Source organism: Octopus bimaculoides, chromosome 23 (assembly GCF_046866305.1).
Source record: "Octopus bimaculoides isolate indiv1 chromosome 23, ASM4686630v1, whole genome shotgun sequence".
Classification (NCBI taxonomy): Eukaryota; Metazoa; Mollusca; class Cephalopoda; order Octopoda; family Octopodidae; genus Octopus; species Octopus bimaculoides.
In genome coordinates, this window is record NC_142950.1 from 26,088,416 (window position 1) to 26,115,915 (window position 27,500).

At 37.3% G+C, this 27,500-nt stretch overlaps 2 protein-coding genes across 12 annotated transcripts in view; both read left to right on the forward strand.

The window, feature by feature from the left end:
* The window catches only part of LOC106880555 (uncharacterized), a 26,462-nt gene extending 11,391 nt beyond the window's left edge, over nt 1–15,071 (forward strand). For 4 of the 8 annotated variants that reach the window (XM_089340698.1, XM_089340696.1, XM_089340701.1 and 1 more), the window contains exons 7-14: nt 3,567–3,653; nt 5,084–5,209; nt 6,296–6,438; nt 7,921–7,967; nt 9,195–9,422; nt 10,447–10,666; nt 11,486–11,584; nt 13,269–15,071. In XM_089340698.1, coding sequence (XP_089196824.1) covers nt 3,567–3,653; nt 5,084–5,209; nt 6,296–6,438; nt 7,921–7,967; nt 9,195–9,422; nt 10,447–10,666; nt 11,486–11,584; nt 13,269–13,382 — 1,064 coding nt within the window. In that variant the 3' untranslated portion in view covers nt 13,383–15,071. The remainder of the gene's footprint in view (nt 1–3,566; nt 3,654–5,083; nt 5,210–6,295; nt 6,439–7,920; nt 7,968–9,194; nt 9,423–10,446; nt 10,667–11,485; nt 11,585–13,268) is intronic. The other 4 variants (XM_089340699.1, XM_089340703.1, XM_089340700.1 and 1 more) reach the window with 4 other exon arrangements.
* A 137-nt stretch (nt 15,072–15,208) lies between these two features.
* Nucleotides 15,209–27,500, forward strand: part of LOC128250632 (uncharacterized) — a 67,793-nt gene continuing 55,501 nt past the window's right edge. For 3 of the 4 annotated variants that reach the window (XM_089340705.1, XM_052976075.2, XM_089340707.1), the window contains exon 1: nt 15,209–15,664. The gene's annotated coding sequence lies outside the window, so the exon portion shown is untranslated. Of the gene's footprint in view, nt 15,665–23,580; nt 23,790–27,500 lie in introns of those variants that run through there. The other variant, XM_089340706.1, reaches the window with a different exon arrangement.

A 27,500-nucleotide genomic window follows, 5' to 3' on the forward strand; every position in this document is an offset into this window, starting at 1 on the left:
GGAGTACTTTGGAATGTTCTTTCATTTGGTATTTTCACTGTTTCTCATCATTTACTCTGTGTTGTTGACAGGAGATCATCTCTTCTGTCAAATAACTACGTCTGGCAACCCATCACTATCAACAGCATAATAACCTAAAATTAACACTAGAAATACTGCTACAAACACCACTGCAAACAACACTGCAAACAACACCATTACAAAATACTACCTCCAATACTATTACAAACAGCACCATTGCAAAACACCACCTCAAACAGAACTGCAAGTGCTACACTAGCATCATGGAAAATACTGCTGCAAATATGTCACTGTAAGTCTGATCAAAAAGCCACTGCAAACAGTGCAGGCTGGAAAGTGGAGCATTTTCTAATTGAAGTCGGATGTAGAAGATTTGTTGGTCAGAGTATGAGGCATCTGTTGTTATTGTTAGGCTTACCTCATCATAAAGTGAACGCTATCCAAACCACAGGAGAAAAGGCTAGCTACTGAATTTGGTTAAAAAGAGACGATGAGCGATGGCTAGAAAAATATTGAGCTTTATTTGATAACCAGTTGGTCTAGCAGGTGGGGCTTCATATCAGTGAAGGGGACGGGGTGGTGTGCAATGATGCCATCGAGAGGCAGGCCCCAAAAGGGTGTGCATTCTCCTGATGACCCCATACACTTGCTGACTTTCGGTATGCAGAACTTTCGACTGATAGCACTTGGATGTGTAAGTTGTTTGCAAAATGTCTAAGACTAAAGATCATCTAAATAGAAAATACCTATGCTGAACTATTGAGGAATTTACAGCTACTCTATCCAGATCACAGGTTCAGGTTTATACCTGTAATTACTGGGGCACTTGGATATGTAACACACTGCCTAAGTTCCAATCTTGAGAAATTAGGCTTCTCAAAACCAGAAAGGAGAAAGCTGATTTGAAGTCTACAGATCCAAGCCATCATTGGAATTGTAAAAATTAGTAGAACTTTCCAGAAATTTATCATTTAAGTATATATGTGCATGTCTAGACATGCAACAGTATGCATGAGAATACATGCATAAAGCAAAGCCTGAGGCTATAGTAGAAGACACTTGCCCAAGATGCCACGCAGTGGGACTGAACCCGGAACCATGTGGTTGGTAAACAAGCTACTTACCACACAGCCACTCCTACAGAGAATGTTTTTAACATTACATCAAATTTGCTTATTATCAGATAACATGTTAAATTAACTGCTTTAATGAAAGATACAGTGCCTGTTCAAAGCAAACAACAACCAAAGAATTTGAAATACTTGCTGGCAAAGGCAAATTTTTATCTGTAAATTAATGATAAAAAGTTCACAGTATCGAAGTGTGATGATAATTGTTATGGTATCTGTCAGTTTACTCATGATGGTTAATATATTAACCCAAAAAAGCAGGGAGCTGGCAGAATTGTTAGCATTCTGGGCAAGGCACTTTAGCAGCTTCTTATCTGCCTTTACTTTCTGAGTTCAAATTCTGCTGTGGTTGACTTTGCATTCCATCCTTTTGGAGTTGATAAAATATGTACCAGTTGAGCACTGGGGGTTGATTTAATCGATTTAATCTCTCCCCTGAAATTGTTGGCCTTGTACTAAAATTTGAAACCAATATATCAACACAAACACTAGAAGTGAATATTTACAAATGCAAATATGAATTTGAGAGGCAGAAATATGATTTATTGTGTCAAATACCTGAATTGTGAAAATGTATTGGTCACCCTGGAAATTCATTGTCAGAGCACAGACTCATGAAGAATTATGGACTTTCCGTTTTTCTCCTGTTCGTTTTTACATTTAGTATATGTTACGTTGTTTGTTTATACATTTTTCATTTATATATATATATATATATATATATATATATATATATATATATATATACACAGGGGTTGGACAAAATAATGGAAACACCTTAAAATTTCAAACAAATTTATTTTAATATGGGATACGACTGCCTTTGGCAGTAATTACACCTTGAATTCTATGAGGTATGGACTCGTACAAAGTTTGAATTGTTTTCAAAGGAATTTTTGTCCATTCTTCAGCTAAAACAGTCTCCAGATCTTGTAGTGATGATGAAAAGTTCTTGTTTTTCTAAAATGCACCATAAATGTTCAATAATATTGAGATCTGGAGACTGTAGTGGCTAGATAAGATGTTCAACTTCACTAGAATGTTCCTCGTGCCATTCAGTAACAACTTTAGCTGTGTGAATTGGTGCATTGTCATCCTGAATGATTGCGTTTCTCTCCAGAAACAGTTCTGAATAGGATGAATTTGATTAGATAAAATGCTTAAATGGTGTTGACTATTAATTCTGCTATGAAGGGAAACCATTGGGCTGGTGGATTTCCAAGATATAGCCCCCCCCCCCCCCCCCCCCGATCATCACAGATCCTCCTCCATGTTTAACAGTTGGAAGAAGGCAGTTTGGATCAAATGCTTCTTTTGGCTGCCTCCACACGTAAACTTAGCCTTGTGTTGGAAATAAGGTGAAGAATGACTCATCTGAGAAAATAACATTCTTCCACTGCTCTAGGGACCAATTCTGTAGGTTTTTACTCCACTCGAAATGCTTTGCAACGTTTGTTTAATTGCTTTTTTCTGATGATATCTGAAAAGAAACAGCAATTTTAGCAAAACATATCAAGCAACACTAACAATAAATCAAACAACATAAAAATAAACAAGTTTTTGATGGTTTTATAGATATTTCAAAATTATGATGCTATGATACTAAGTGTTTCGATTATTTTGTCCAACCTCTGTATATATATATATATATATATATATATATATATATATATATAGAGAGAGAGAGAGAGAAATATACTATGATAAAATTTATTTTACCATTGGATATTCATATTTAACAATTGTTTTGCAACTTAATAATCATATATAAATGATTTATTTTACATTTTATAATAAATGATAAATTATTTACATGTCTGTATTACTATGTATATACATCAATGTGTGTGTATGTGTATCTTATATATATGTGTGTGTATATATATATATATATATATATATATATATATATACACACACACACATATATATACATACATATATAAATAATTATTACAAATTAAAAGGGTAAAGGATTATTAATTTATTAATTTATTAATAAATCAACAATTAATAATTTTTACCAAGCCCTTCGGTATGTAAGCACCATTATTGATGGAGAACTTATTTAAAAGTTCAAATATATTTATAAACATAATTAAGGGATCAGCAAATATTTGCTTCACCACATACCGAAGTTCAGAAATAGCAGCTAAAAAAGCTGAGACTCCAACAGATAGCATTACTTGTAACTCACAAAGGCAAAAACAAGAAGAAAGAACAAATGGTTAGTTTTCATTGTTTTTTCTTCTTGTTTTTGCCTTTGTGAGTTACAAGTAATGCTATCTGTTGGAGTCTCAGCTTTTTTAGCTGCTATTTCTGAACTTCGGTATGTGGTGAAGTAAATATTTGTTGATCCCTTAATTATGTTTATACATACATATATATGTATATATGTATGTATGTATGTTACAGCTATGAGACAATATGAACTGGAGAGAAACCCTCAAGATATTCCGAAAGATACTGTCACAGACCTCAAGCAACCATCAATAAACAAAGGTAAAAGCTTCTTTAAAAATGTTTTACTCTACTGAGTAAATCTGGTATATGCATTTGATGCAGTATTAAATTGAAATAGCTATCTATGTATCATACTTAATGTATACACACAATCAGTGAGCCAGTTACTGTGGTATTTCTCTTGAGATAAGATCTCTTACCAATGAGCTGTGTTAAATGCACAATAAATATCAAAAGGAGATGAAAATTTGAATCAGTAATGCAAAAAAGCCAAAAGGTATTTGCTGTTATTTGCTAGTCTCTGCTACAATGAATTTTTGTCTCCCTTTGATATTTATTGTGTTTTTAACACAGCTCATCTGTAAGAGATGTTATTTCAAGACCAATACTGCAGTAACTGTTCTATCAATAGTGTATCTATCTATACCTATATTATAGCACAGTTTGTGTGTGTGTTGCATCTATAGAAATCCACACCTTGCAAGATAGCAATCTGGGAGTCGCACCAATGGATTCCTCATGGTCGAAAATGCCCAGAATCGGCCATTTATTTTTGTTTTGGTGTCTTCCTAACATGTGAATTTTTGCATTAAAAATTATTTTAAACCATCAATTCTAACAATTTTCAAATTGCAGCCATTTGCAAACATGAGTTAAGTCCCCTTCTAGCTATGGTGTAAACAGATAGAGAGAGATTTTTTCAATATGCACTGGGGTTGATATAATCTACTTAATCCGTTTGCCCCTTGTGGGCAGTAAAGAAATAAGAAACGTTAGCATATCGGGCAAAATGCTTGGCAGCATTCCATTAGTCTGCATGTTCTGAGTTCAATTTCTGCTGAGATTAACTTTGCCTTTCATCATCTTTGATGAGATTAACTTTGCCCTCCCCCAAAATTGCTGGCCTTGTAACAAAACTTGAAATCAATATTTAGATATGTTAAAACAGTGAGCTGGCAGAATGCTTACCAGAATTTCATCTATTTGCACATTCTAAGTTCAAATTCCGCTGAGGTCGAGTTTTGCCTTTCATCCTTTCAGGGTCGATAAAATAAGTACCAGTCTAGTGCTTGGGTTGATGCAGTTGGGTTAATAGCATTTCATACATCTTTACATTCTGAGTTCAAATTCTGCTGTGGTCAAATTTGTCTTTCATCCTTTTGAGGTCGAGAAAATAGGTACCAGTCAAGCACAGGGGTAGATGTAATTGACTATCCCCCTCCCCTATTAGAAAGGACATCCAGCCATAAAAACTCTGCTAAAACAGACACAGTAGCCTGGGGTAGTCTTCTACCTGACCAGTTCCTGTCAACCGCCCTACTCATATATATATATACATGCATACATACATGTACACACACACACACACACATGTATATACATATACAAATACATACATACATATATATATATATATATATATATATATATATATATATATATATATATATATATATATATATGTGCAGACAGTTTACCCTCAGAATTGAACCGACAGCTTGGTGAAATGGAAGTGAAACATGATAAGTTACTTTCCGAGTTAAATAAACTACAAATTCAAATCCATGATTTTGGGAAGAAGACACAAACTGAAGGTAAGGAACTTGTTCTTTAACTCTGTTTCAATGAAATTCATTAGTCTTTCTTCATGTTTGAAATTCTAGCTTTCTTTCCAAAGATGTGACAGTAAAATGTCTCATTAGTTTTTAGCCACTGTTTAGCTCTGGCCTCATTTTATGAAGTGATTTATAGATAAATCTTTCTTTAGATTGTTGGAGAGGAACCCAGCTGATTCAGTGATCTGGTAGCTAATCATAGCTACTTGGTAGAACTGAAGGGCAGTCAAAGATAAAGATTTTCTTCTCTTCAGCAAAAGGCTTGATTTTAACACACACATATATATAGTATTAATAAAATACAGGAAACATATTTGGTATCTTATGATTTATAAATCATACACATGTTTCTCTAAATTAACTGCCAGGATTACATAATTGTTTGTTGAAATGTTATATAATCTTATTAATTTACCTCTTCGGTGTTCAGCAAAAAATACAGTTAATGGTGTTCAGTGCTCAATATAACTTCCTTTAAGGTAGCATGCTGGGAGAATCATTAGCATGTGGGGGAAAATGCTTAGTGAAATTTTGTCTGTCTTTATGTTCTGAGTTATTTTATCAACACCAAGAAGATAAAAAGCAAAGTCGACCTCAGTGGAATTTGAACTCAGAACATAATGCCAGATGAAATTCCACTAGACCAGTACACTACCTTAGATTATCCAAATATATTATGTAAGTTCATTTGGTCATGTAAAACACCACCACTACCACCACCACCACCACCACCATCATCATCATCATTGAAATAGGGAGCCAGCAGAGACATTAGCACAGTGGGGAAAGTGCTTTGTGGTATTTCATCCATCTTTGTTTGCAGTTCAAATTCTACTGAGGTTGACTTTGCCTTTCATTTTTTAAGGGTTGATAAATTAAGTACCAGTGAAACACTGGGGTCAATGTAGTCAACTAGTTCCCTTCCACCAAAATTTCAAGCCTTGTGCCTTTAGTAGAAAGAATTATTATTATTATGTTTATTTTTATTATCATTATAATATATTCATTTCTCTTTTCTAACCCCTCTCACCAAAAATCTACTACAACAATAAAAAATTTGCAAAGATGATATTGAAACACTGGAAAAAGATCATCGGAAAAATCTGTTGCTTCTTCACCAAAAGATTGAAATTATTCAACAACAGAAAGAACTAGAAAGGCATCAACGTGACTTGGATAAGATTGTATCTGGGAGTCGATGGAATCAGGTGAGGAAAATAACACCTTGATGATATTAATGTTGGACTACGATATGTTCATTATATTTCTCCCACCAACTGGGATAGAATGGAGATAAGCAATTAAGGGGTTTACAGTGGGGTCACCCAGTCTGCTAGAAAAAGTCAGTGACTAGCATCAGTAGAATCAAAGAATCTTAGAGTCAACCTATCAAAAACCAAAGTCTTAATAAGTAGGAAGGCAGACAAATCACAAATCCCTTCAGGTAGATGGCCCTGCTCGATCTGTAGAAAAGGTGTAGGTAGAAACTCCATAAGATGTACCCAGTGTAAGCTATGGACACATAAGAAGTGTAGCAATATCAAAGGAAGGCTAACTGGGAAGATAGTTTTTGTGTGTGGCAAATGCTCAGGAGCAATAAACACTGAAAATGTGCAGAAAACAGCTTCCTTCACATTCAGAGAGAAAACTACAAGTAGTTGATAGCTTCCATTACCTAGGTGACCAAGTTAGTAGCGGGGGTGGATGCTCTGAAAGTGTAGCTGCTAGAATAAGAATAGCCTGGGCAAAGTTCAGAGAGCTCCTACCTCTGCTGGTGACAAAAGGCCTCTCGCTCAGAGTAAAGATTAATTTAGACAATTTTAAAACAGTAAGTATATGTATACAACCTGGGGTGGTCTCAGGTGGGTTAAATAGAAGTAATTATAGAGGTACTAAATTGGTGGACCTGGTCATGAAAGTTGCAAAGAGTTATAGTCTAATTAATTAGGAAAAGAAACAGACTAGATGAGACACAGTTTGATTTTGTGCCAAGGAGAAGTGCTCCTGATGCTTTTACTGTATTTAGCTAAGTTGTAAACCATTATACCTGGTATTTGTTGTTATTTCACATTGCTCCAGTTAACTCAGCTGAAGAAATGAGTTGTGACATCACTGGTGCCAAGCTGTATCAGCCTTTGCCTTTCCCTTGGATAATATTGGTGGTTTGGAGAGGGGAGGCTGGTATGCATGGGCTACTGCGGGTCTTCCATAAGCAACCTTGCCTGGACTTATGCCTTAGAAGGGAACTTTCTAGGTGCAATCCCATGGTCATTCATGACTGAAGGGGGTCTTTACCCTTCTACTTTTCACAGAGTAATGTGAATGCTTGAGGGTTCATCCTACATTGTCCATGATTTTATTGTTCTTTTTTTAAAAATTTACTGGGTTGAAGAATAATAATGTTGTGTTCCTAAATCAGAGTCAACTTTGATAGCAATATCATTAAAAGCTACGATGTGTGTGTGTGTGTGTGTATTGATGTGTGTGTGTGTGTGTGTGTGTGTGTGTGTGTGTTGATGTGTGTGCATATGTGTAGGTGTGTGTCAAGGTGTTGATGTGTATGTGTGTGTGTTTTATCAATATCAACACCAGCGTGTCCATTAGCATCATTACCACCACCATCACATTCAAAACTGTCTCAACTAGTGATGTGACAACAATAATGATTTATTGTGTTTTCTAATAAATAGATAGTCGTGAAGTCAAGCAAAGAAAGCATGTACAGTCAGTCAAGCAGGTATGTTACTCCTATTATGGTTTCTTTATATGCCCATAGAACTCTGTGTGTGTGTGTGTGAGACGACCGTTGTTATCGTTAGGCCTAACTCATCGTAAAGTAAATACCACCATGACTGATATCCAAACTACAGTGGAAAAGGCTAGCCACTGGATTTGGTTAAAAAGAGTTGATCTAGCAAGCGGGGCCCCATATCAGTGAGGGGCGGTGGGAGTGGTGTGCATTGATGCCGTCAAGAGGTAAGCCCTGAAACTTTGCTGGCTTCTGGTATGTGGAGCTTTCAACTGGTAGCACGTGTATGTGTAAGTTGTTTGTATGGTGTGCATAGGCAAGAACAACCTTGCCTAGACTTGTGCCTCGGAAGGTAACTTTCTAGGTGCAATCTTATGTACTGTTTTGTTGTGTGGACCCCTCAAAATCTTATATATTTGGTGATTATCACGTACTGAAGATGGGTAACTGCCCAGAAACCCAGGTCCATGCGTATCACGTAAGGCTAGAGATGGGAGCAATAACCTCTCCTTGCAAATACTAATGGGACACAGACAGTGTGTTGTTAGCCAGCTGGAGGAGATGTCTTCCTGGAGCTAATAACAACAGTAACATCGTCCTCTATGGGGCTGCCACATTTAGTTGGCAAATATATTTTGTCCCACCCATTCTAGCATGGAAAGCGGACGTTAAATGACGATGATGACGACGATGATGATAATTGTTAAAGAGGACAACAAGCATTAAGGCAAGGCAAACATCTCAAGTTGTATACAATATTATTATTGGATAAAATTATAATAAAGTTTGCTTTTGTTACATTTATCCAAACCCCAAAAAAACCTTCTCAACACATGGCTATGATGCTCCCTCACTAACCCTGCTCATGATCAAAGACGCACATATTGTCAGCCACTATGAGATATGCTCAAGTACTTAAGGTCAAGCAATTGACAAGAAAATCTGTGGTATTGAGTAGAATATTTGTTATAACGATATTTCTACTTCAGTGACTCAGCACTAAATCTCTCTAAAATGTAATGGAAAAACAGGTAAGTTTCAAAACATTGTCCAGGTCATAAAAACCAAAGTTTGAAGGTAGTTATAGTCATTTCATTTGATTTCTAGATAGAAACAAATAGGAAATAACACTTTCTGACCCAAGACAACAACAAAAAATAAAGAATAGAAATTTTGTTACACTGTGTAATTTTTGTCTTCATCAAAATTCTTCAGGGATGGTCTCTATATTCAATACAACTTCATTGATGGCCTGCCAGAAGAGGCTACCATTTGTCGGCTGCTCTTACATTGGTTTAATGGCACCAGTTCAGTAGCTGCAGAGGAAGACCTTACCATGTCCCCAACAGTGGTCTGTGATTATCGCAACAAATGGCAAGACTGGCAGAACAACGTCGAATATCAAGGATTTGCAACGTTTGTGAACAAGCAGATAGTGCCAAGGTATTATTCCTATATATTGTGGAGGCGCAATGGCCCAGTGGTTAGGGCAGCAGACTCGTGGTCATAGGATCACGGTTTTGATTCCCAGACCGGGCATTGTGAGTGTTTATTGGACACAAGGACATAAACATACCAACACCAGTTATCAAGTGGTGGTGGTAGTGGACAAACACACACACACACACACACACACACACACACACACACACACACACACACAAACACATACACACACATACATACACACATACACAGATATTTATTTCTATGAGATGATGCTCTTCCTATCATCCACCCTCACCTGTTCCCAAGCAACATTAATATTTCCTCTGATCCTTCAAACATGAACCGGACAAGACAAGTTCCCTAGAAGACTGCAACACAAATCTTTCCTTCCCCTCTTCCGTTTGTCTATCCTCACCTAAAATTGATGCTAAAAATTGTTGTGAGTTTTGGTTACTTACCTAGATCAGGGGTTTTCAAACTGTGGTCCGCAGACCACAGGGGTCCGCATGGACAAGACAGGGGGTCCGTGGACAGCAAATACTTTTTATGGGCAATTTGATTTTATACACGTTTTTTAAACGAAATCTTTTAATTGACAATAAACCTATTTGTTAAATACTGTTAAATAAATAAATGTAAAAATATATGTTATTTTAAGCAAATATTTATGTATAAATTTCATAAGCGTTTATAAGGGTAAAGCCTGAAATATAAAGAGGTCCTAAGGTAAAGCCTGAAATATAAAGAGGCCCGCAAGTCAAAAAGTTTGAAAACCTCTGACCTAGATAGACTTAATTTACAATCATTTTTATAAGGTTCAAAGTAAAATTACTGTATACTTTGTAGTGTTTGTTCAAAATCTCTGGTTTGAGTTCAAACCTAGCTGAGGCTAGTTTTACCTTTCATTCTTGTAGGAGGTCAATAAAATCAGCTCTCAGTCTAAAATGGTGAATTAACAGAATTATCTGTCAGTTTCTCCATTTATACATTTCCTTTTTTTTTTTTCTTTTCTGTCTAGAAAGATCTACAGCTCTAAGCTGTGTGTTGTGGTTGAGGTTCAAATCGCCATGAACACCAGTCAGTCGCCAGAACGGAACAGTCTGTACACCCAGGCCTGGACACGGATTCATCTCTTCAATAGATACCATCAGCCACAGCTTGGAAAATTCAGTGTCCCTCTGAAGACTCTCCCCATCAATGCTAAGCTTTCAGCAGCTGAATTTGAAGCACGGAACCAGGTAGGTTTCTGGAAGTGGCCACTGCTGCTGCTGTTGTTGTTGTTGTTATTGTTGTTATTGTTATAGTGTTAATTTATCTTTTAATCTTTTGCCTTTTACTTGTTTCAGTCATTAGACTGTGGCCATGCTGGAGCAACACCTTAAAGAATTTTAGTCAAACAAATTGGTCTCAATATTGATATTTTTGAAGCTCGGTACTTATTCTATCAGTCACTTTTGCCAAACTGCTAGGTTATGGAGACATAAACACACCAACACTGGTTTTTAAGCAGTGATGGGGACAAACATAGACACACACACACAATATATATATATATATATATATATATATATATATATATATATATATATATATATATATATATATATATATATATATACAAAGCAATGAAGGTGACTAGACACAATTCAAAACCAAAAAGGAAATAATTCACTGTCGCTAAAATGTGGTGAAGGGTGGAGGGAGCACCAGCATTGCTAGAAATACAAGTCAAAGAACTCTATAGTTGCAGACAGCACATTTTCTATTTACTGACAGGGGAGACAACCTCCCCACCAATGATAAAATCTGTATATACTGACGGAGTAGAAATTAACTTCACCACCTGCAATGGAGTAAGCATTACTGATGATCATTAAATTTCATGCAAAATTGGTTTGTGCAGAATTGGTAGAACAACCAATAACTGGTTTTAGTTACTCCTTTTCATGTTCTGAGTTTAAATTCCACTATGGCCAACCCCAGACACAGTCTGTTCTCTTCCAACTCTCCAGTATGTCCTTGTACTTTTGCTTACAAAGTACTGTTACTCCTTACAGTTTGAGGATGCGGAGCTTTACTATGAAATCCAGAATGTGAATGAAGAATTTTCATCTGAAAGCTTCTATGATCGACCACTTTACAGACAGTTCTATCAGGTAAGTCTAATTCTAAAGACATTTCTATCTGATCACTCCAATACTATTGACCTGTGATTTTGAATTTATTTGATTTTGAGCTACATCACTGTTACAGTGTATTCTTTATCTATCGCCGACAATATCAACCATACTACAATATTGGAGGCGTAAGGATATAATATCAGGCGACGAAGATTTTTCAAAGCTCACGTAGATTATTTGACAATTTGTGTGTCATACAAATTGTTAAATTATGGAGAACCTATTAGTTGCAGTAATAGAGCTTCAAAAGAAGCAACAGGAACAATTACAAGAGTTGCTGAAGCACATATTACAACAACAACAGTTACAGTCAAGTTACAGTCAAGGAAGGTCGAAAGTTTGGTAAGTTCGTTTACGCCAGATAGTGTGGCAAACTCGATTTCTGAATTCACTTATAATCCAGAGGAGGGTATTATGTTTCTTGCATACTGTAGAAGGTACAGGAAACTTTTAAATAAAGATTGCAAGTCATGGTCAGATGAGGAGAAAGTGATGCTATTACTATGCAAGGTAGCTCTGGCTGAGCATGAACGCTACTGTAACTTTATATTGCCTAAAAAGTTGAGTGAGATTTGTTTCCAAGAAACTATTGAATTACTATCAAAGATCTCTAGTGATAAAAGTTTGTTATTTAACACTTGAATGGAGTGTTGGAATTTAACGAAAAATGACAATGATGACTTTATTACATATGCTGGAGTAGTCAACCATATGTGTGAAAACTTTAAATTTCAGGGACTCACTCAGGAAATGTTTAAATCCCTTGTCTTCGAACAAGGCCTTATAGCAACCAAAGATTGAGAAATTCCAGCAAGGACTCTCTCAAAATTGGAGCAAGTGAACCAAGACTTAATCCTACAAACCATTGCAGAAGAATGTCAAACAATGGTAAACCTGAAGCATGACGTGAAAAATATTCAAGTGAAAGATTCTGCAAAAATACAGATGTGTCGACCAGGAAAGTACAACCAAAAAAGAGTGCCAGGCCCAAATCCATGTTATGGATGTGGAGGCCTACAGTTCAGAAAAGATTAAAAGCCAAAAATGCTATAGTTGTCAGAAACTTGGTCACAAGAGTTCACACTGCAGGACAAGATTACAAGGGTCAAACACAAAAAACGTACTAAGGTGTTTTTAGCAGGAAATGAATGCGACACAAAAACAAGAAAATTCGTAGACGTAAAAATGAATGGTGTAAATATTAAACTACAGTTTTGTATTGTTATAACACTGTTACAGAGTATTCCTTATCTACCGTTGACAATATCAACTGTACTACACTATTGGAGGCATAAGGATATAACAATATGTGTGTGTGTGTGTGTGTGTGTGTGTGTGTGTGTGTATCTGTGTGTGTCTTTGTCTCTGTGTTTGTCCATCACCACCACCACCACCACCACCACTTGACAACCGTTTTTGGTTTGTTTACATCTCTGAAACCTAGCAACTCGTCAAAAAGAAACTGATAGAATAACTACCAGACTTAAGAAAAAGATAAATATTGGGGTCAATTTATTCAACTAAAAGTTCTTCAAGGTGGTGCCCCAGCATGGCTACAGTCTAATGATTGAAACAAATAATAGAATAAAAGAATAGTGAAATAATATCAGACAATCCCAACTATTAAGCTGTTTGTTATTGTCTTTTTTCCTCATTTCAGGTCCCGCACCAAGGTCCTGGGCCATTACCACCACCATCAGCCAGTCCACCTGGAAGCCAAGGAGGAGAATGTAGCCATATTCCAAGAAACCAAACACAAGGAGGGAGACAATAGTTACTCTTTATTGGAGTGATATACAATACTGTTTCCTACATCTTGCTATATCTGTATATGTGTGTGTGTGTGTGTGTGTGTGTGTGTGTGTGTGTACTGCGCGTCCCAAAAGTCACTGATGGGTTTCAGTTTTTAATAACTCCCTTAACTTTACAAATAAATGCATGAAATTTTGATACAATATAAAGGACATAATGGAAATTAATTTGCACAAGTCAAATTTTGCAACACCGCTACATCACATATGAAAAATGACATCGCTTAAATGGCAAGCATTTTCAACTTTGCATGCCCATGCTCTTTCCAAAACTTTCCCCATAAAACCCTCAAGAGTTTCAGACCCCATTTCTCTGATTTCTCTATTAATGTTCTTCAGTTGTAGCAGGGTTTCTACAACAGTCTGGGTTGAAGGCCTCTTTGGGTTGTCCTCTGATATAAACTTGCTCCCAAATGGGAGAAAGAGCGAATGGGGATTCAACAGAGAAGATGACATAACTCCATTGAGCCATTGACCACATCCGATCGTCTAGATACCATTTTCTCACTTATCTCTGTTGATGCAAGGGTGTGGGTTAGTAGAAGTTTAGCAACGGCAACCATCCTATGATATCCAACTTTATAGGGCTCACAATGAATGGTTTTAGTTGACACAGAATTGATAAGGTGGTGGTTTCACTCTGCTGCCACTGAAGAGGTAAAAAGCTAAATCATCACAGAGGTGCTAAAAAGTCTGGGTTGAAGGCTACTTTGGGTTGCTCTCAGACATAAACTCACTCCAAAATGAGAAAAAAGGATGAATGATGATTCATTAGAAAAGATAACATTGCTGCTGTAGTTTGATAGATTTTAGTGTGTGTTGGCACTCCGTCGCGTACGACGTCGAGGGTTCCAGTCGATCTGATCAACGGAACAGCCTGCTCATGAAATTAATGTGCAAGTGGCTGAGCACTCCACAGACACGTGTACCCTTAACGTAGTTCTCGGGGATATTCAGTGTGACACAGTGTGACAAGGCTGACTCTTTGAATTACAGGCACAACAGAAACAGGAAGTAAGAGTGAGAGAAAGTTGTGGGGAAAGAGTACAGCAGGGTTTGCCACCATCCCCTGCCATAGCCTCGTGGAGCTTTTAGGTTTTTTCACTCAATAAACACTCACAACACCCGGTCTGGGAATCGAAACCGCGATCCTATGACTGCGAGTCCACTGCCCTAACCACTAGGCCATTGCGCCTCCATGATAGATTTTAGACACAATAGTTTCACTATTCTGTGGTCCTTCTCTGTGAGTTTTTCATTGCAAGTAGAATTATGCTTGCCATCATTAGTTTTTAACTTGAGTTTGGAATGCCAACATGATTGTAGAGACGGTATTCCTCAAAACATTAAAACATTCAGCAATTTTAGTGACTGAGCTATTCAAGCTTCAGTAATTTATTTATCTTCTTTGGAAATCAGATAGGTCGTACATTTTAACTTAGTTGAGTATATATATATCTACAACCCCCCCCCCCCCCCCAAAAAAAAAAACTAAACAAAGAAGCAAAACAAAAAACAGAGGATTATGTCATGCAGTGCAAGTCATTCGTAATGCATACGGACACATATATTAGACTAGATGAGGTTTGAATTTGCCATATTGCCAATGGGCAAAGAAACAAAACTATTAAATAAATATTGATGTTCCGGTTATTTTGTTCAATTCTTGTAATATATATATATATATGTGAGTGTGTATGTATAAATAAATAAATATATATATATATATATATATATATATATCTTATCATACACACAAGAAAGTAATATTTTGAACACAGTTTAGCTGTGAAAACAGCAGAAAGATTGGGTACTTTGCTGACAACTTTTTTCATCTTATAAGGTCAAGATACTCAATCTTTTGAAATATTACTTTCTGGTGTGTAAAACACGAAACACATTTGACACTTCCCAAAATTCATCTTACATACACACTCTTTCCATCTTTCTCTCTTCCTCTCACGTTTTAAGTGTAATTCTTTCATCTCGTTCCGTCCCTTATGTAGATGATTATTTCGATGGTGGAGTATGTATGATAGTCCATCTTACTATACATACTACCCGTCATGCACCTTGCCCCTTCTGTCGTTGACGAGTTTTGTTTCTTTCATGAAACAGAAGACTTCTTCCTATTTATCGTGACAAATAAGTAGGAAAGCAACATTCGATTCGTTTCTTTGACGTTCTTCAAGACTACGAAATTTCTCGTTACACATCTTTGGAGAGAAGTGATTATTTCATGAAGGTAAACAACTTACAATCAATTCTCATTGGTCATGTAGAAGAGACGATATTTCTGTTAATCTCTTGTCCTTCATTCTCATCCTTTAGCTTTATTCTCGCAATTTTTTCTTACATAGAGGGAAACAACTCTTGTTTTACAGGTGATAGAGTGGAATCAACACCTGTATTTCTTCGTCATTGTTTTATGTTTCTCTCTTTTTCTCAACGAACTGTTTTCCCCAGGATTAAAAGAAGCATATTTCTTCCCCAATTTTTTGGCAAAGGAAGGTGACTCTAACCTGCTTTAAACACCCTTTCACTTGGCAGAATGCAGTCGAGAAAGGAAGCATTCGTTTTTCTCTAATGTTTGCTATTCTTAACAGATCTGCGAGTCTTTTATCTACACTTTCTGCCTTTATAATAAACCTACTCCCTCTTTTAGTGTGGTTCTCTAAGTCTCTCAACCTCTTCCTTGCGTCGTATTGATAATATGTTTCTATGTGTTTTCTCTCGTCCTAATCTAAAACTTCTTTACCCCATGAAGGGAAATGACTTTTGGTGACCAGTTGATAAGCCGTACTTTTTTTATTGTCTGTCCGTAGAAGGAAAATATTAACAAGGGTGGCAACATTCGATACTCTGTCATTGACATTCACGTTCACCTACGAAACTGAACATTCTCCTTCCACCGAACACTCATTTTACGTATAGCTCTCTTTACCTTTCACCAACGGACCCATCAGATAGACACAGTTATATATGTGGGGTAGTGACGCCCGCCGTGACTGAAGTTATTTTGTTTACATCATTAAGAAGAAACAGCCATAACTATTATGTCCCCTGGTGAGGATGGGTAACAACTATTATTAGATGTGTTGCACACCATTCACTTTTATGTATAGAACTGCCCCTTTATTCCTCAAGTTCTTTTGTGCCAACGTTCATCGTTATAAGCAACGTTTTCTTTATATCATACAGGGAGACTAATCTTCACTATGACAACCCATGGTGAATAAGGGATAGAACTCTTACGATGTATTCGTTATTATGTCTAGCTATTTTACTCTTCATCGTCTTTCCTTTTTAACTATTTATTACCATTAATAATTGTTATATCCGTTGCTATTTTGTTAACTTACATTAGTCACTTCCCCCGGTGCACTACTACTTGCTTAGGCAGGAGTGGCTGTGTGGTAAGTAGCTTGTTTACCAACCACATGGTTCCGGGTTCAGTCCCACTGTGTGGCACCTCGGTCAAGTATTTTCTATTATAGCTTCGGGCCGACCAAGCCTTGTGAGTAGACTCGGTAGACGGAAACTGAAAAAAGCCCGTCGTATATATGCATATATATATATATATATAACTAAATTACAACAGGTACATAGTCCATTTTTTATATTATAGTGCATTGTTGTACCGTTCAAAACTTTTTATTTTTTATATGTTTGTGTATCTGTGTTTGTCTCCCCAACATCGCTTGACGTGTCTACGTCCCCGTAACTTAGCGGTTCGGCAAAATAGACCAATAGAATAAGTACTAGGCTTACAAAGAATAAGTCCTGGGATCGATTTGCTCGACTAAGGCGGTGCTCCAGCATGGCTGCAGTCATATAACTGAAATACATAAAAGAGTAAAATAATACTTCTTTCTATATCTTCCTCCGTTGGTGACAAAGGGATTGAGGTTTTGGGCTGGGTGTAGGATTTAGGGAATGGATTAGGGTTTAGCCTTATGATTTTCTTTTACTTGTTTCTGTTATTTGACTGCGGCCATGCTGGGTCACCGCCTTGAAGGGTTTTAGTCGAATAAAATCGATCCCAAGACTTTTTAAAAAAATTCTATCGGCATCTTTTGCCGAACCACTATGTTACGGGGACGCAAAAACACCAACACTAGTTGTCAAGCCGTGATGGTGGTGGTGTGGGGGAGCGACAAACACGACAAGACACGCCCACGAATGCACACACACACACACACACGTACACACACCCACACACGTACACACACACACGCATACACACATGTATGCGACTGGCTTCTTTTAGTCTACCAAATCCATTCACAAGGCTTTGGTCGGCCCGAGGTGACACGCAGTAGGACTGAACCGGAAACCATGTGTTTGGGAAGCAAGCTTCTTACCACACAGCCACGCCTGCACCTATGGTTAGGATTATTCACCTTCGTTGCTTTCTTTAGGTTTAGAGTTAGGGCTTAGGGCTAGGCTATTCGCTTTTGTCATTGTCTTTGTCTTCTGTTTTATGAAGCAGAAGTTAAAATTACTGAACTTGGTAAAAACCAGTATTTGCCAGAAACTCGGCAGTGAAATAAAAGCGAAGGAATTGTTTTCCTTCCAAAGTGAAAATATTTCTTTCTCAGGAAAACACTATCGTGGGCAAACACGCTTAAACAGTATGTGTGTATGTGTTGGTGTGTGTGTGTGTGTGTGAGTGATCTCATAAAAATAATGACAGCAAGTAAACAAGACATTTGACAAGGCTAAAATACTGCTGCTGCTGATGATGATGATGACAGGGGTGTTGGTGATGGGGGCGCCATCGTTGTTGCTTGTTTAACTCTTTAGCATTTAGTATACTTCGTCAAATGCAACGCTTATTTATTTACACAAGCGAAAGCCGTAAATATTTCACGGAATTAATGGTAAACCTATTGGGTTATTTCTGGAAAATTTTTATCCAAAAAACCTGAAAGTGTAGCCTGTGTTGTGTCTGTATGGAAAGATAATCACTCATCAATTACTCATTCAAAAGTGAAAGAAATTGGATTACGATGATTACCTTATATATACATATTATATGTTATGCACAATTTTATAGACTTAATACACAGTACTCATAAAATAAATATTCACTCTTATTTTTCCATTTCCCCCATAAACAAACATCAAAAATAAACAATATCCCATACATGATACAACCTTTAGTTAAATTGCATATATCTGCCACGTAAATAAGCGTGAATATTTCACGGAATTGCATTTATACACATGCGTTAAGTGATAGGTGATATAAAAAGCTTAGTTCAATTAAAAAAAAAAACAACATATTTCACTATCCAATCACCACCACCACCATTTAAACTTTTAGGTGCTAGCTAGTCAAATTCATTTACATGCAACAGATAGGTTTTGAGATGTAAATTTGGTGATTTGTCATGGATTTTAACTTTTATGTATAAGGGGCCCCACCGAACATGAAATGCCCCGTCCCTCCAAGCTTTGTAATAGGCAACTTCATAGACGTTAAAACTCCTGAACTGGAACATCACCATCGGGAGCAGTTTAATGTTAGCAAGACAAATAACTTCTCTTCTTGCAGAAATAGCTTAATTATAACATTCTCCGTCATAAAATTCATATAACACTGATTTTGTAATCCCTAATTTAATAGCCTGCTTATAGTTTTACATATTTTCCCATGATGTTTTCCTCAAACATTTACTACGATATTTGTTGGCACTCCGTCGCTTACGACGTCGAGGGTTCCAGTTGATCCGATCAATGGAACAGCCTGCTCGTGAAATTAACGTGCAAGTGGCTGAGCACTCCACAGACACGTGTACCCTTAACGTAGTTCTCGGGGATATTCAGCGTGACACAGTGTGACAAGGCTGACCCTTTGAATTACAGGCACAACAGAAACAGGAAGAAAGAGTGAGAGAAAGTTGTGGTGAAAGAGTACAGCAGGGTTCGCCAGCATCCCCTGCCGGAGCCTCGTGGAGCTTTAGATGTTTTCGCTCAATAAACACTCACAACGCCCGGTCTGGGAATCGAAACCGCGAGTCCGCTGCCCTAACCGCTAGGCCATTGCGCCTCCACACTACGATATATAAACATCACTAAAAACATCCCAATTTTCTTTTTTTTTTATTCAACTTTTCGCCATATCTCTGCAAGTCTAACGTTGTTATGTTAATGTAATATAATTTTGCACACTTTTCCTTTGATGTCTCTCAAGTTCATTACCACATAAAATACGTTCATTAAAGTTAAATCGGCAATCAGGAAAGAATTTAAATGCACAATTTGTATGTGTGTGGGTGTGCGTACCAGTGGCGGCTCGTCGATAAAATTAGTCGGGGTGCTGCTTCAGAAATTTTTTAGCCGTTGTTTTAATATTGTATAAAAGGAAACAAACATATAAAAAGAATATTTATACATAAACTTGATCGCGTTTTAGCCACTGCCGGGCAGTGTGTTTAATTTGTTAACTGAACATCACCGCGAATTCCCCCTCGTTTTTCAACCCCGCCCCAAAACAAAATAGGGAGAGGGGAATCTGCCCTATTTTTCAAATCCTGGCAGCAGCACTGTAGCTGGAAGCAGGATAATAATCTAATTCTACACTTTATCACATTCCAGAATATAATTATTATTAATATTATTATTCTTATATTTTAAAAAGGATTGACGTAACTCTTCACAAAGGTAAATAGTCAAAACGAAGAGCGCGATTCGATTGTATAACTGTTTTATTCGTTGAACAATATTTCGACAGTACGTCTGTCTTTGTCAAGTTCAAAACGTGCAAGTGGCTGAGCACTCCACAGACACGCGTACCTTTAACGTTGTTCTGAGAGAGATTCAACGTGTCACAGAATGCGACAAGGCTGGCCACTTGAAATACAATTACAGCTCATTTTTGCCAGCTGAGTGGACTGGAGCAACGTGAATAAAGTGTCTTGCTCAAGGACACAACGCACCACTGGGAATCGAATTTGATGATTATAAGCCGGATACTCTAACCACTAAGCTACACACTTTTACTACATACATACGCAAATACATACATACACTCGTACATACATACGTACACACACACACATACATTGTTGAGTTGTTGTTGGCACTCCGTCGCTTAGGACGTCGAGGGTTCCAGTTGATCCGACCAACGGAACAGCCTACTCGTGAAATTAACGTGCAAGTGACTGAGCACTCCACAGACACGTGTACCCTCAACGTAGTTCTCGGGGAGATTCAGCGTGACACAGTGTGACAAGGCTGACCCTTTGAAATACAGGCACAACAGAAACAGGAAGTAAGAGTGAGAGAAAGTTGTGGTGAAAGAGTACAGCAGGGTTTACCACCATACCCTGCCGGAGCCTCGTGGAGCCTTAGGTGTTTTCGCTCAATAAACACTCACAACGCCCGGTCTGGGAATCGAAACCGCGATCCTATGACTGCGAGTCCGCTGCCCTAACCACTGGGCCATTGCGCCTCCACACACACACACACACACACACACACACACACACATACATACATACATACATACATACATGCATATTTGATGACTCTCACATTGATTCCAACGAGAGAGAGTCCAGTGATCCCATCAAGTAATCATTCTATCCATTGAATTATCACGTGATGTGGGTGACTTTCCTGCCGTATTTTTCTCGACCCTAAAAGATAACGTCGTGGGGGTGGGGTTTGAACGTTGGTCGGGTTTGAACTCAGAATGTAATGACCTGAAACAAATACTGCAAAGCATTTTGTCCGACATTCCAACAATGCCATTCCAACGCCCTTTCTCTCATTAATATCAAACCGGGGTAGAGCACCACCCAGTTGAAACAATATTTCCTCGCCGTCCTTCTTAAAGGAATGCAATCTAATTTATGAAGTAGAAAGGATTTCAGCACACGCCTGTATATTCCGCTTGTTATAAGTGAAGTCGACTAAATGTCAATTATATTGCTAATTGCAATATGCAAATGGATTTTTGATTGATCTACCGGATGTAAACTCATAGGACCAATTGAAAGTTAGTTTCCAGAACGCTGTCTGGCATTATTGAACGCCAACGATGTACACACACACACACACACACACACACACGTTACTTACAGAAGTTACTCGAAGGCTTCCAGTTTCGTACATGGCACTTGCCGATAATAAGCAGCATGCACAAAACTCTCTGCCTTCGAATCACATCTGTAACTTTCTGCCCATTAATGCATACATACATACATACATACATACATACATGCTACATACACACACATACACATACACATATGCAAAAATATGCACATATTGACAGGCTTGGCTGTGTGGTAAGAAGCCTGCTTCCCACCACTTAATTTCCGGGTTCAGTCTCCCACAGCGTAACACCATGGGCAGATGTGTTCTACTATAGCTTAGGTTCGACCAAATCCTTGTGAGTTGATTTGGTAGACGGAAACTGAAAGAAGCCCGTCGTATATGTGTTCATTCTTTTATTTGTTTCAGTCATTAGAGTGCGGCCATACTGGAGCACCGCCTTAAATGTTTTTTTTTGTGGAACAAATCGACCTCAGGGCTTATTCTTTGTAAGCCTAGTACTTATTCTGTCAAATCTCTTTTGCCGAACTGCTAAGTTACAGAGACACAAACACACCGACACCAGTTGTCAAGCGATGGTGGGGGATAAAACACAGACACGCACACACTTAAATATATATGCGACGGGCTTCTTTCAGTTTCCGTTTACTAAATCCACTCACAAGGCTTTGGTCGGTCCGAGACAATCGTAAAAGACACTTGTCCGGTGCTACGCAGTGGGACTGAACCCGGAACCATGTGGTTGGGAAGTTAGCTTCTTACAACACAATCACATATGTGGTGTGTAAGAAGAATTCTACCCATGCGTATTACTGGTATTTTGAGCAATATCTTACAAGTCATTATTGAGTAATTGGTGTAATTAATTTTTGGCCACATGCTGACGCAATATCAGAACAAATTATTTGTATTTATTCAAGAACTGATCGAAAAAAACCTAGGCTAACCATTGAGATGAATAATTATAATCACACATTGTTATTTAATAACTGAAGCCAGTGTGGTCTGTTTGTTTATTTACTGTGAATGTGTGGAAGAAGTACGCATGCGCGATTGTTTATATTGATCAGGATAATAATGAACGTATAATTACCACTAATTATGTCGGTGTGCTTATATACATTAAAACATGCAGGCATATATACCTACCTACCTACCTACATACATTCATACACACATACAAACATGCATACATGCGTATACACCTATATACATACGTACGTACATACATACATACATACATACATACATACATATATATATATATATATATATATATATATGTCCCACTGCGTGGCATCTTGGGCAGGTGTCTTCTACTATATCCACGGGCCGATTAAATCCTTGTGAGTGGATTTGGTAGATGGAAACTGAAAGAAGCCCGTCGTATATATATGTATATATATATATATATGTGTGTGTGTGTGTGTGTTTGTCCCCCTAGCATTGCTTGACAACCGATGCTGGTGTGTTTATGTCCCCGTTACTTTGCGGTTCGGCAAAAGAGACCGATAGAGTAAGTACTAGGTTTACAAAGAATAAGTCCCGGGGTCGATTTGCTCGACTAAAGGCGGTTCTCCAGCATAGCTGCAGTCAAATGACTGAAACAAGTAAAAGAGTAAAGAGTATATATATATATATATATATATATATATATATATATATATATATATATATATATATATATACACATACTGTTGTGTCTGGGGAGAGCCATTCTCTTTTGGTGCCTTATAAATTAACACTCACGGTAAAATTTCCACTAATTTCTTTTTTATTTTTCTAAAATTTACGTTGCGTCTTGCAACCTTTTCCATAGTTTTGACTCTGTCCGTTATTCACACTGCGTTCCTTGTTGTTTGTTTGTGCGCATGTGTATGGGTTAGTGTGTGTGTGTGTGTGCCTACACATCTATGTAAGTATGTACGTATGTATGTATGCATCGTGTGTGTGTGTGTGCATATGTATCTATGTATGTATGTATGTGTATATATTTGTATGTATGTATTCTGCATATTCATGTGTTTGCGTGTCCGTGTTTGTGCGTTTTTATGTAGGTGCGTGTGTATGTGTGTGTGTGTGTGTGTGTTTGTATATGTGTGTGTGTACCTCTGTCTCCTTGTGTGTGCATGTCTGAGTGTGTGTGTGTGTGTGTGTTTTGCAACTATCTACCATATTTGTATGTATGGATGTGAATCTCCATATGTGTGGACGTTTGCCAAATAAACACACGGACTATATATTTGTTCTTCACTCGTTTATTACCTCACCACGATGGTTCCAAACTTCTTCCTTCTGGCTAGGTAAGTAATGTCCTGCCAGATGGGTTTTAAACATTTTTCAATTTTCTCCTCACTTATTTTGTCATTTTTTCGAGCTTTTAAGTAGAATGTCTTAAAAATAATAATTTTCCTTTTTTCTGCCGTTAATTGTTCTTCTGGTATTTCCACTTTTACCATTTCCTCTCGTACCGTTACCATTTCCTTGTATTTTAATAATTCTTTTTTGCCAGTTGACAGCTGTCGCGTTCCATTACAAGTTGCTGACGCAAAACTTCTTCTTTCTTCATTTTGAATGGTCTTTGCTTCTATATTTCTTTTGGTACCCGTAGCTTTTGGTAATGTAGGGAATTCACTTTCCGAAACATCAGAAATGTTATCAAAATTTAAACTTGCAATCTTCCTTGCTTCCCGCTCGGTCGATGAATCTTCACCCGACGCAATTAATGTTTTCCCCTACAGGGGAAAACCACAGGTAGCTTTCGAAAGAAAACTATAAGTCCAACAGTAGGCACAACAGGTGGTATAACGATATAACAACAGAAACTTACTTTACGAACACACTCCAACAATAAATTTTCAATAACAGACAGACGAACTACCGCTAAGCATTTCGCCCGGCGTGCTAACGTTTCTACCAGCTCGCCACCCTTTTCCCGTCTTTGATATTAAGAAAGAGAAGGCCGTGAACTGGCAGAATCGTTAGCTCACCGGACAAATTGCTGAGCGGTATTTCGTCTGTCTTCACATTCTAAGTTCAAATTCCACCGAGGTCGACTTTGCCTTTCATACTTTCGGGGTCGATAAATTAAGTACTAGTTGAACACTGGAGTTGATGTAACCAGCTTACCCATTCCCTTGACATTGCTGGCCTTGTGCCAAACCAAAAGAAAAGAAGGAATCAAATCTCCATTATTTGTGGATGTTCTCAAATTCTATTCCAAACACAAGAATTCTAGGACACTGCATGGATCTATTTTAAAACGGGGGCCACAGTTTTCATTAATGTCTTACGTAGTGTTTTTGGTACGGAAAGACTTTCAAACTTCGTATACTTATCTATTTTGTGTTATAGAACAGAAAAATATTTTTGTATTCGAATTTATTTCATGTAAAAAATTGTCTTATTTCGATAATTTTAACCAATCACTGACAAGTATTCAGTTGTTTACATTTACTCCTTTGGCTGATTAAGCGGTGTAAAGCGTATTTAATCTCCATAGCTTCGTTTTATTTGGTTTTTTTCATTTTAAATTTGCTTTTTTCATTTTCTTTTTTTTTCTTCGTTTTATTTGTTTTTTTCTTTTTAAATTTGCTGGTTTACCCTAACCCTAACCCTAACCTTAGGGTTAGGGTTGGGGTTAGCCTATAATAGAAAGGTTTATTAGCTACTGCCAATATGCTTCAGCCATTTTTGACAAGGAAATAATAATTTTATCACCGATAGAATTGTTTCAGAATCGTTTGTTTATGTAGTCGGCACTTAATGTATATCGGCTGAATGGACGTCAGTGATTGGTTGAAATTACAGAAATACGACAACTTTAACATGGAATAACTTAGGGATTTCTTTTTTTTTTTAAAGAAGACTAAGAGAAAAAGATGTTTTATATGACACATTCTACCAGTGCTCCAAGTTTCAAAGTGTTTCGTTAAGAAAATACTGTGGCCCCCGTTTTAAAATAGATCCCACTGCATGTTAAAATTTTCTGCAGAGAAACTGGTTTCAAACTTTTGAAACGAGGCCAGTAATACTCAACTGGTACTTATTTTATCGACCCCGAAAGGATGAAAAGCAAAGTCCACGTCAGTGGAATTTGAACTCAGAACGTGAAATAGTGCTAAGCATTTTGTCCGGTGTGTTAATGATTCTGCGAGCTCACCGCCTTCATATTGTCTGCGGAGATATTGGGATGCAGAATAAGTACGTCACAGTTTTCGCGTCACCGTCATCGTCACTGCCGCCGTCGTCATTAGGAGGTGTCATGTAATCATCACGTGACACCCCCTGATGACGCTAGTAGTTCTGGCACTGATTACTTGAAGCTATCTCTCAAATATAGTTCTTCGTTATTCTCGAATTAAATAATAATAAAAAAAAGAATAATTGTAAGCTTAAAAGTCAATGGCAATGTATAATTAGTCTGTTAATTTGAATAGTCAACCTAGATTATTTACATAAGATTGTATTTTGGTTGCGTAGTTATAATTAGATATTAGTCATTTACATAACTATTACTAAATTAGTTGGTCGTCCGGTTGCTTAGTTAGTGAGTAAATGAATACTTGTCATAGCTTGCTGTATAAATAATTGGTTTGCTTATTTAGAAGCTGATTTCCTTGCGCGCGCGCGCGCGTGTGTTTCCTCATTTCCTTCTGGAGAAAAGCGTAGACTCGAAATGTCAAAGCCTCTTCTATTTTTCTTGAGTGTCAAACCAATTCATCTTGTTTGTTGCTTCCTCAGGGTCTAGTTAGTTTCATTCGCAAAAATTGTCCCCCACTTTAATTTTCCTCAGATTGCTTTCAATTTTGGTTTTATCGACGCAACTCTGAATTTTGATTACGATCAACTAAGTACTTTATCTCGTAAATGAAAGAATCTGATGTTATTTGGAATTAAAGTTGGGAAATTTGGGGTAATTTTAGCCAATCGACAGACATCGTGGCATTAGCAGCTTGTTACCATGACAACCACACGCTGTGTTGTGTTTCACCTCACCCGCGTCTGTGCCGCACGTTGTTCCGCGTTGATTCTTCACATCACGAGATTCTTTTCACACGCGTGTTTTGTTTTAATTTTTCTGTGTGTTAGTATTTTACATATTTTTCTGTTTTTTTTTTTTTACATATTTTTCATTTTATATATTTTTGGGACAAATTCTTTGTTGACCATCGTTATTCTAATCGTAGTTTACAAATCCAAGCTTAGTACGCCGGGCAAAATGCTCAGCAGTATTTTGTCTGTCTTTACGTTCTGAATTCAGATTCCGCCGAGGTCGACTTTGCCTTTCATCCTTTCGGGGTCGATAAAATAAGTACCAGTTGCGTACTGTTGTGAAAGGCCTGGTTGGAGGCCCAACCATCCGAGTTCTTTTACAGGGCTTAGAGAAAAATGAAGGACTACTGCCATAAGTGTGTGAATCTGAGAGGGGAATATGTTCAATAAAATCGTAATTAACTGATCCTCCCATATTTTTTTTCTGATGGATTTTTTTTTCCCTTATGAAGTTTTTTTCACGCTAGCTACTTGATAAATTCTTGTAAAAGAATTCATCCTATTATTGAATTTAAATATATAACCAGAATATATTCAATGCTGAATTTATTCTGAGAAAAAAAAACACATGTACCGAGATGCAATTCGAAATTCCCACCACTTACATAGATGAATAGCGATGAACAGTCTTCTATATACTATATTGGATACACGATGTTCGTTTGGTATGTTGATTTTCTGTTTACCTATATTTATCTTGACCATATTATACTGACGAGTAGAGGTTGTATAATACTACAATAACTACGAAATCATGATCTATAATTCAGTCTGTTTTTAACGGGCTGGCTTTGAGAGTTGCATTTCCTCGCGTTCGGTAAAAATGTGTTTTTTATGGTAGTCTGACCTTAGAGTCCCTCATAGCCTGAGGCATTATTGTATAGTAATGCCCTGATATATATATATATATATATATATTTGTTATTATATATATATATATATATATATATATATATATA